This window comes from Lepus europaeus, chromosome 9, assembly GCF_033115175.1.
Source record: "Lepus europaeus isolate LE1 chromosome 9, mLepTim1.pri, whole genome shotgun sequence".
Classification (NCBI taxonomy): domain Eukaryota; kingdom Metazoa; phylum Chordata; class Mammalia; order Lagomorpha; family Leporidae; genus Lepus; species Lepus europaeus.
This window is the reverse complement of record NC_084835.1, coordinates 79,542,212-79,553,561: the sequence shown is the minus strand read 5'-3', so window position 1 is coordinate 79,553,561 and position 11,350 is coordinate 79,542,212. Positions and strand designations below refer to the sequence as shown.

Here is an 11,350-nt window from a genome sequence, read left to right as displayed (position 1 = left end):
ATGGTCAGTGCTTCCACATGACCAAGTTCTCTCTTTTTTTTTTTTCTTGCTGGAGATATACTACAGGCCACACATGCAAAGACCTGGTAGACCACAGAGACACAAAGAAGGCCTTGTTGCAAGTTTCAGTTCACTGTCATGATTTCCTTAGGACTAATGTAAGAAAAAAGTTTGCAGGTGCTAAGGAGAGTGCTTCCCTCATAGCAACATGTCCAATTACTTTTTGTTGTGGTTTCTCAACTTACTCCACAATTATCTTAGCACCTAAGTGTGCATCAAAATAGTTTTTTGATGATGAGACTTTCTAAATCACAAATACCAGGAAAACCTGTGCTGGGGTCCTGACTACTTGGTATATTGTACTGTACTATACTTCGTGATTCGACTTCGAGTCGTGCTAGGAGAGGCAGATCCAAGGGTCTGGCTAAAGTGATGGTCAGAGGAACTCCTCATGTGACCAATGGTGGCTGTCCCCCCCACACCTCCACCCAGGCTGCTCAGCCCGATGCCACCACTGCTTATCCCAGCTCCACCCAGGCCCCCACCACCAGCACCCATGCTGGTGCCAACCAGGCCACTGCTACTTAAGCCTCCGCCTCCACTTATCCCAGCTGTGCCACTAATTCCACTTACTCCTGCACCAGAAACAACCCTCTCTGTCACAATTACATTGTGGGCACTGGATAACTCAGGACGCGTACTCAGACTGCCCATCATGCCAGAAGTAGGTTGGATGACTCTTTCTGTCACTACTACATTTGAAGACTCTCTAGGATTAGAGACAGTCAGAGAGGTGGGGAGGCTTGACCCTGGTGCTATCACCCTTTCTGTCACTATAACGTTTGACCCCTCTCTCAAGTCAGGGATCTCTAATATTCCATGCAAATCAGTGCCAGAGATTGGGCCCACCACCCTCTCTGTCACCACCACGTTTGACGTATGTCGGTTATCATGAAGGTGGACAGAGGGCTTCAGAGTGCCAGAGGTAGTGTAGGACTCGGTCACAGTGACATTCCCATAGCCTAGAGGATCAGAAATAGGCATAGGATGCTGTACACCAGGTCCTGAGGGATAGGTGCTCTCAGAGATTACTGTGGTGGTGCCAAAGTGTGGGGAAATTGGTGGGTGGCCACTGGAAACTGGCTCTGGCCCCTGCTGGGGGAACATGGGTTCAGTGCTCTGAGGTGGCCAAGAAGGATCAGGGTCCGGATAGGATTCTGTATCTTTCCCCAGGCTGATGTCGGCCAACTTCTTAAACTTAGGCCCCAGTGTATCCAAGAAGCTGTCATCCAGGTCTTCTCCAATGAAGCTACAGCAACCCACGGAGCCGGCCGGGGAACCTACACCTTCAATGTCATAGATGAGCAAGCAGTCGTTGGATGGACGCCCCTCATCTTCATCTGCATAAGCGTATGCTTTCTGAACACGTGGGAGAAAGAAAAAGTGCAGTTATGACCACATGTTCAACAATACCTGAACAGTCTTTACCATCAGTTTTTCACACAGTGTTACCAAAGAGAAAAATGTAAAGCAAAATTCTAGTATCTACCAGAGAAGCTTTGAAAATAATTTTGTAATTGCTGCATTCTTCATTAGAAATTATTTTATAATTGCTTGAACTAGGGTGGTTACTGGCGCCATAAACTAGAGTGTCAATTTGTTGGGTCAACAACAGGAGCCACTGTGTACTTGCTCCTCATGTGGGATCTCTGTCCTTAATGTGCTGTACATTTTGATTTAATGCTATAACTAGTACTCCAACAGTATGTTTCACTTTGTGTTTCTATGTGGGTGCAAACTGTTGCAATCTTTATACTAAATTGATCTTCTGTATATAAAGAGAATTGAAAATGAATCTTGATGTGAATGGAAGGGGAGAGGGAGCGGGAGAGGGGAGGGTTGCGGGTGGGAGGGAAGTTATGGGAGGGGGAAGCCATTGTAATCCATAAGCTGTACACTGGAAATTTATATTCATTAAATAAAAGTTAAAAATAAAAAAAAATTGCTTGAACTTTATTAGAAATTATTTTAACTACAATTCTGGTAATACATTTTGATTTTTAAAATGTATTTATATGGACTTGTTTGTAATTGTGTTTCTTGGACACCAAGTCACACACATGAATTATGTTATAACCAAGTTGGAAGTAGAGAAAAATTCTGAACTTCAAGTACATGAAAGTATGTATATTTCTGTCTAAAAAAGGTAGTCCATGATTGATTTGGGTTCCTTTAGAATTGTATTTTCTTTCCTTCCAAAGGAGTGAATATGACATCTCCACGATGACTTATTTCAATGGGACTTTTTCAGCACAAGAAGACAGAGGAGTTCACAGGAGTGGACTGCAAACTTTCAGGTAAAGTATCAGAAATATTTTATGGCAAACCAACTCATTGTGCCATTTCATTTAAAAAATGTTCAGTGAATCCTCAGTATTTGCCAGGAGCCTGCCTATGAAGTAATAAGCAACACCAGATAAACTCCTTCCCTCCAAGGACTTACATTGCAGTCAGGTGAGAAAGACACACATAAACATGTATGTCACAACTGGCGGCTCAGGGCCAGGGAACAGAGAGTGATGGGATTCTTTTAAATTGGAAGGTGAAGGACAGCATCTCTGATAAATAGTGGTATGGTCAGAGATTGGAATAAAGTGATAGAGGGAGTAAAGTGGATTGTGTTCTGGGAAGAGGAAGCTCTAAGTGCAAAAGTTTTGAGGCAGAATTTTACTTTTCATGAGAATAATGTAAAGATATAGATAGGGAGTATACCAAAGTGTTTTAACAAGCCTCATCATTAGTTATTGCTATTTGGAAGGCTTTTAATTAATATTTTACTTAAAAATGTTAGTCTCCAAGCTATAGGGAAGTTGATGAAGACATTTTAGGCCAGAATATAGGATGGACAGAAATGTGAGTCCACTCAGTATGAGAGGTAGGAAATTCCTAAAGGTAGAGTGTCACAGGCATGTAACCAGGGGCACTGTATCTCTGCCTGGGTAGCAAACCTAATTCTCTGTTGCTTCTCCAGGCTTCACACTCGTTGTATTGCTTGCAGTTGGTTCTTAGAACATTCTGGAAGTGTACTATGACTCTTGAACCTACTCTTATTATATACCTGAAGCTGAGCTGGGTACTGGCAACATAATGTAGAGAATTGATGGGTGAGACACAATAGAAATGGTGGTGGATGTAAAAACAACCAGATTTTAACGATGACATGTTCCGTAAGTGTATGAACAAAGTTCTACAGAAATGCAGATGAGGAAACAAGCATCTTCTTTCAATGACAGGGTTATATGAGAGGCACTGATATTTGAACTGGGTTTTGAAAGATGGGTAGGAGTTTGTGATATGGAGTTGTGATTGAGCAGGTCGATTTGTGAACAACCTTAATTGCCACACTAAGGAGTTCACACTTGATGCCCCGGACAAAAATAAGATCAGGGAGCCATTCCTCCTCTTTAAGTGTGGAAATAAAGTGCTGAACTTACAGCTTTTGAAACGTTGTTCAGAAAAAATATGGATTGCTGGGCCTGGAAACAAGAGGCTGGGAACCTGAGATGCTATCAGGTTTAATTTCCCTATTGGGAATCAGTAAACTCTTGGAGTATAGAGGATACCGTGGAATGTGTGTGGCTGGACACCTTACCTGACAGAAGTAGCTTTCCATGAAATTCATATTCAGACCTCCTTCTCTACATTCCCTCATGGAGCTTCTTCTTAATGTTCCAGAATATTCTGGACATATCTCAGGTGCTCCTGATGCTTTAACTCCATCCATTAGTTCAAATCCTGTTGTTCTTTCTCCTCCTCCCAGATCTTGCATTTCTCTGCCACAGTAGTCATTGGTATAAACTCCTAAAAATATTGATCAAATTAAATTTACTTTCTGTAGTATATCATGCACTGAAAGTTAACAACTTATAATAATATATTGTCTTCATTTAAGTATGCATTTGTGAGCAAAGAAATAAAATGAAGATCATATATAAAAAAGACATAAATGTGATGTTGAGTTTAAAATAATGTAATTAATTGATTTGTTAATATGCCAATTATTTGTTGGAGAATTGTTAAAAGCTGTGCTGGAAGTGATGGTTGCATAAAAGTTACAAAAACCTATTGCTTGAAGAGTTTGGTTTCAAATTGAGGGAAATTGGGGGGGGAGGTAACTTAAATTCTAAAATTTAAAAAGCGGCATAAGAACCCCTCAACAGGCATCCAGATGAAGGCATGAACCACTGACTTAGAGAAGAGGTCATAGCTATGATGATGAGAAAGGTTCTCATGGAGGATCTTGCTTTTGCACTTGAATCTGAAGCACAGTGGAAGCGTTTTACAATATTGGAGGCAGATGAGATAAAATGACGGGACTATGGAAATGATGTGGAAGGAGGAATGCTGACAATAGAATAGGTGTCTCATAGCTTAAATGTTCTAAAGATCTTAAGTTTGAAGACACTAGGTTTTTCATATTTCAGTTACCCTGGTGCCTCTCTTGGTATTTTGGTTGACATTTCTGCAAATGCTTGCAGACATAATAAAGCAATAAATTCAAAAGTAGGGACTGGCATTGTGGCAATAGTAGCTTAAGTCTATGCCTGCAATGCTGGCATCCCATATGGGTGCCGGTTCAAGTCCCGGCTGCTCCACTTCTGATCTAGCTCCCTGATACTTGCCTGGGATTGGAGCAGAAGATGGCCCAAATGCTTGGGCCCCTGCACCCCCAAGGAACACCTAGAAGAAGCTCCTGGTTTCGCATTGGTCCAGCTCTTGCCATTGTGGCCATTTGGGGAGTGAACCAATGGATGGAAGATCTCTGTTTCTCCCTCTCTCTGTCTGAAATTCTGCCTCTCAAATACATAAATAAATCTTTAAAAATATAAGTATATAAATATATGTGGGTGGATCTGATGATGACAGCAGTCATGAGAACTGACTGGGTGCCAAAAAGGAAAGGGAAGAGTCAACAATGAATTTCCGTTTTTGAAGTGAGGGGATATTAGTGTCATTAATAAAAATGAATGCATCAGGAAAAGAAATAGACTTAAGGACAAGCATATGGAGATTCTTGAATAAGGCATTGTCTTGTGTTTTAATGCATGTTTTAATGCCTGTTACACTTTTAGAGCATTCAAATTAGGAAGTTATGATTACTAGTTTGAAAAAGACCTAGAGAAAGAGAATAACATTTACCTCAAAAAAGGTAAGATAACAACTATTTTCAAAAGTTGAGAAGTTCTTTAGAGTTGAGATTATGTGTGTGTTATGAAGTTCAGATTGTTCCCTGATTTCTACCTGTGACCTGCTCTAGACTCCCATGTTAAGACGAGTTGAATATATACAGAGGTGTGCAAGGAGAAATCCCATCACACACACACAACCTCAGCTGAGAGCTTTGATGAATTTTGATAGTGTTTCATTTATTTACCTTTGATTTAAGAAATTGGATAAAGCTTATTTAGGCCAACCTTTATGTTGATGCTGAAAAGGGATGTAGTGTTTTTTCTGTCATTATAAACAGCTAAAGGTAGAAGAATTTTGAATTATTAAACAAATCATGAAGGAAGAGTCTAGCCTCAGGAAATGAGTACAAATCTATTTTAATCCAGTGTGCTTTAATTGGTATATATGTGTGTTATATGTATACATGTATGTATGTGTGTATATATGCTATATGTATATGTGTATGTATATACACACATATATATTTGGGGGGTGGCAAATGATGTTTGCTCTATGAGATAAAAAATCTCACCCCCACTTGGCTCAGGAGTACACTTCAGTACTAATATTTATAGAGATCCTAATTGTATCATTTTCTAAATACTCTCTGATGGTTGAGAAAGATTCAAAAAAACCATAGAGTATAAGAAAAATGATTATTGTATGTTTTCTCTTATCATTTGATTTATAAATTAGTAACTATAAAACAAATGATATAAACACTTTGAAAGGTATACAAGATCATGAATAAATAGTAAGGCATGCTAAAGGAGAGAACAGAGTTCCCTCTTAGTCATTTGAACTGTTGAACTTTTTTTTTCTTACCTGAATTGTCAATGCATTCTATTATATTTGCATTATCAGGTGGCATTTGTGGTACACAGATAGTGGCCAAACCCTAAAAGACAGGCAACATTTTCTCATTTGTAATGGGTTTTTTCTTTATATAGTTATACATGTATTTTATATTCAAATCACTGTAGATTTTCTAAAAATACCATTGAAGAAATGTTTGAAATCTGTTTAAAACCTGGACCTCATTTGAATGTCTTCTTTGGTATTCCCATATAACTGTGATATACTGTTGGTTCCTCCTCATTTTCCCCATTAGCTATCTTAAAGAATAGCATAGATAGTGGGTGAGTATTGCCAGCATCTCTGTATGTGTAGACTGAGTTTAGGTGATAACCAAAGATCAGTTCTTCCAGGGAGAACTTACAGTGGGTTCAGGCTGGGGTCCTTCAACTGCCCATGAATGAATCGCTCCATCTGAACATTCCGGAACAGGCTCAAAGCCAGCTCCACCACCAGAGGCACCTCCACAGTCACAACAGAGCAACAAAAATGGAACCACTGAAGGTAGAGAGAGAGAGGAATACTGGAGTTGACCAGTGGGTTCATAGTAAAGCAAAAAAATCTGCTTTTAAAAATGGTTAAATTTGAATTCCTCCTATAAATCCATGTGATTCCAACATTATTATGAAAGTTCAAGAAAACAAGTTGAATAGATGTCAGTATCTTAGAAAAGCCTCAGTATACTAGACTCTAATCAGCTTGCCTTTGTTTATAGTATTAAAATTACAAATAGTATTATAATGTTATAACAGGCAACTTTCCCTTGTCATTACTCAGGAAAATATTAAGGGAGAGAGGGGAAACTGGAGAGCCTGCATGAAATGTTTCTCTCTGTGTATTCTCCTTCACACCTTATTGATTTTTCTCCTTTCACATGTATTTGTCTTTATACAGTAAAATATTTTTCATGCTTCCAGCAATTATTCTCATTAAGACTGTTATTTTCTCCTACACAGATATCTTTACATTTTCTTTAAATGACTCTTGCACGAATACAGAACATCACTGCTTAACCATGTCTTTTGCTGTTAATCAATTAGAGTTTTTTCATCCACCTGTTTATTACCAGCTTTGCATAGAATATAATCTTGATCTCTGATTTTGAATGAATGCATGAATGAAAGAAAGGATGTGCAGATGAAAATATGAGGAAAGAAGGAAGAAAACAGAAGGAAGAGGAGGATAAAAGAAGAAAAGAATCCTATGTGTTTTGCTTTTTGGAAAATCTGCTAGATTAACTGAACTCTTTCCATCTAGAAGCATTTCTCTAAGTCCTAAAAAAGCTTTAAAAACTTTTATTAGCCATACAAGGCTAATAATATTATATGCCTTGTATGGCTAATAAAAGAAATTCTTTAAAAATGAAAGAAACTCCAGTTTACAAGTAAATTTAGTGAAAAATGTCTATTTATGGCTGTTCATGTATTAAGAGAAATGAAATTAGAAAAAATATTTTATATGTATGTGCTCTGACTTCACATTGTGTGTCTATGTGTTAGTTATCTGAGGTATCTTCTGACACTAAAATTTTATGATTTCACACTTGAGAATGGCAGTATTTGCATCAATTTAATTTTAATGTACAGATTTCAACTTGCTCACTTTAGAGCTCCTGTTCTTCCTTACAGATTATAGCATGTGGCTCATTTCCACCTTAATTTTATAGCATCATCCAAGGCAATGCTAAAAACCACTTGGAGAATTCATTGGATTCTACCCACATGGCTAGAACCTTACTAGTGCTACATAAAATGTGCTAAATGCTTCATGTGTGGTATATTTTTTCGTTAGAGCAATAATGTTAATTAAATTTTGTTATTTCACAGTTGACAAAAGCAATGCCCTGAAAGACTAGGTAAACTGTGAAAAACTCAAGCAATTAAGTTTAGAAACTAAAGTTGAACCTTAGGTCTCTTTGAGTCTTCTTTTATCAAGCTATGCATTTAGTATCACATAAAATCCCTTCAAGGTACAGCCTCTGCTAGTCTCCAACTCTTAACCACCCTATCACAAGTATCTTCTTTTCTTCCATATTGGAGTTCTTTATTTTAGTCCCTTGTACTTTTATTCTTAGAAAATCTTACATGTAGACTCTTTTTTCTCTTTCTATTGCTTTCCCTTTATTTTGTCTGTCAGGCTAACTTCTATTCATTTGTTGAACCCCAACTCAGTTTGCTTTCTCAGTGTAGCCCTTTCTGAATGTTTCAACAAATTATTTCTGATTACCCTTGTCCTTCGGATAACAACTTGAGCTTGTTTGTTATGGCCCCTTTCATTATATTGAGCTTTACTAAAAATGCATGTTTGTTTTTAAGTCTTATATACCTAGCATGAAATAGACATTTCTTGATAATTGCACAAAATATGAATTTGTAAAACATATTTGATGAAAGACTCAGAAAACATATTTCCTTTTTGATCATTTTGGATAGGGAGCACATACAGATAGGATAAAGTACTTACATCCCAGCACCAAGAAGCCCATGATGAGTAATCCGATGCCAGCAGGACCAAAGTGTACATTATCTGAGAGTGGTTGCCGATCACCATATCCGCTTGTTTCACCGTCACCGGCATTTGTGTTGGTGTTAGTGTTTTCATTAGTGGAAGAATTCTCATTTGTGCCACTACTGGTACCACTTTCATTATTTTCATTGGTATTGGTATTGGTATTGGTATTGGTATCAGTATTGGTACTGGTACCACTTGTGTCAGTACCTGCATTTGTACCTGTTTCTCCACCTCCACCTGTTTCGCCTTCACCTCCTGAATTGCTACCTGTATTAGTTTCAGTTCCAGATACCCAGCCAGACCCTTCAAGGTTGATAATAACTGTACCAGTGCAAGTTCTTTGAAGTGAATCTGTAACAAATTTGAAAATGGAAAAAAAAATTATCCATTTAGGGTAATAATTTTTGGACAATACGTAATTATTTTCTTTATTCATCAATAGTTATTTCAATATCCCTTGTCTGTGACTCAATTTTGAATCTATTTATTACCATATTAATTAATCTAATTACTAGTAGTACTGCTATTTACTGCATTACTTCTTTATATTATAAACAGAAGACACTACATATAATTTTAAAACTATAGAATTACAGAAAGATACAAATAGAAAAAAAAAACTCATAGTAGCAGTACATGGGGACAACCCTACTGATATATATATATATATATATATTTTATTTTATTTTATTTTTTGACAGGCAGAGTGGACAGTGAGAGAGAGAGACAGAGAGAAAGGTCTTCCTTTTGCCATTGGTTCACCCTCCAATGGCCGCCGTGGCTGGTGCGCTGCAGCCGGCGCACCGCGCTGATCTGATGGCAGGAGCCAGGTGCTTCTCCTGGTCTCCCATGGGGTGCAGGGCCCAAACACTTGGGCCATCCTCCACTGCCTTCCCTGGCCACAGCAGAGAGCTGGCCTGGAAGAGGGACAACTGGGACAGAATCCGGCGCCCCGACCGGGACTAGAACCTGGTGTGCCGGCGCCGCAAGGCAGAGGATTAGCCTAGTGAGCCACGGCGCTGGCCCCTACTGATATTTTTGATGACATTTTGTTCTTAACTATAATATTTAAGTATTGCTTATTGTTAGTTACATTGATACAGCCATGTGAATAATTCTATTTTATTAAAAATTCTATTTTATGAAAAATATTCTTTCATCTTACTATTTTTTCATTAACATAGTTTCTGATAACTACATAATTTTTATGAAGTAGACCATGATTTATTTACTTAGCTACCTATTATTGATATTTTGTTCAATATTTAATTATAAAATCAGTGCTGTAATTAACATTTCTGTGCATTTAGCCTTTTTATTTATTATTTTTCCTAAAATGATTGGAAATGGAATTACTAAGTAAAAATATAAGAGTAATTTCAGGTAACTTTTGTTAGCACGGGCAAATAAATGCAAGCTTAGTATTCTTTGTTCATTGATTTAAGTCTACAGCCCGGCCCAATGGTTGACATTTAGTCAGGACTCAAGATATACTTTCTGAATAATTGAATAAAAGTATCTGTGGAATAGGTTTAGATCCAGTCTGCTCATATCTAAGTCAGCTCCTTCAGCTCAGTTCTGTTCATGCTATTGTTGCTTTTATTATTTTTATAAGACATCTAAGCATATGCGTACATAGTATAGTTTCCTCTACAAGGGAGAGAAGCTGACTTCTTACCATCTATAGATAGAATTGTTCCTTGATATCTTCTTCTGAGCATTTCATATTGTTCCATGGTAACTCTGTTTCTCAAAGTGATTATGCCTGTTCTTGAATCAATAGACAGCAGGTCGGCTGGATTGTTCCCCATTACATATCTGCATTTGCAAGAAAACAATACATACTAATGTCAGCCATCAAACAAAGAAACATTTTAGTTATTTAATATCTATTTTCAGTCACTACTTACAACCCTTGGATAGAGTTTTCAATTATCAGAGATTTTTTTTTCCCACTAGGGCAGTCGCAGTTATATTGAGCCACTTAGAAGTAGAAAAAATATAAATTAAAAAAAATTGCTGAGCAGCCATTTCTGGTGAAATGTCTTTTTATGCCTACTTGAGTGTCAGAATAATCCCTTGATGCTTGCAGTCTTGTTTTAATTTGATCTTAGCAGCTATAGAACTATCTTGAAATACCAAATCTTAGGATCTACTGGGCTTTTCCTATTCTGAACTATTCCTATTCTGAACTATTCTAAGAAAGAGTTACTTCATGTTCATCAGCTTGGTCTGCACTCCCTGCTTATTTGCTCTCCTGCTCCATACGTGCAAAGTGACTTGGCAAGGCTTCTTTTGAAATGTCCTTGCCTGAAGCCTCTGTCATATTCTCCTTCTCTCCTCATCTTTGGCTCCTGTGTTTTCCCTCTTCTTTACACACTTGTGAGACAAACACTAGTTAGATGACTCTGTCTCGGACGATTTGCTAACCTGAAGGAACAGAGCTTTGAGAGGAGTAAGGGTGGGGAGGGGGCCGCCTGTAGCGAATGCACTTCTGTGGGGTACAAGGATGCTCATTAGTGATGGTGGTCCAGTGTGGTAAAAGAACAGAGCAACTGCCACTGTGTGAGGAGAGCACTGAGAAAACTCTTCAAGCACATTTCTGAGGTCTTTCACCTGATCTTCATCCTGTGCACATGTACATACAACCTTTTCATGATTAAGCAGAAGTATGCAGATACACAGTGTTTAAAAATGACATAGCACACATTTAAAAATGACATAGCACTGAAGCTGGGATGCGGGCAGGGAGTGT

The 11,350-nt window shown here is 38.0% G+C and overlaps 1 protein-coding gene across 1 annotated transcript in view; it reads right to left on the bottom strand.

Moving 5' to 3' along the window:
- Positions 1-345: 345 nt before the first annotated feature.
- Positions 346-11,350, bottom strand: part of DSG1 (desmoglein 1) — a 37,406-nt gene continuing 26,401 nt past the window's right edge. The window contains exons 10-16 of the mRNA XM_062200254.1: positions 10,274-10,413; positions 8,898-8,946; positions 8,548-8,780; positions 6,449-6,582; positions 6,055-6,127; positions 3,653-3,861; positions 346-1,419 (exon numbers count right to left, since the gene is read on the bottom strand). Of these exons, the coding sequence (XP_062056238.1) occupies positions 346-1,419; positions 3,653-3,861; positions 6,055-6,127; positions 6,449-6,582; positions 8,548-8,780; positions 8,898-8,946; positions 10,274-10,413 (1,912 nt within the window). The remainder of the gene's footprint in view (positions 1,420-3,652; positions 3,862-6,054; positions 6,128-6,448; positions 6,583-8,547; positions 8,781-8,897; positions 8,947-10,273; positions 10,414-11,350) is intronic.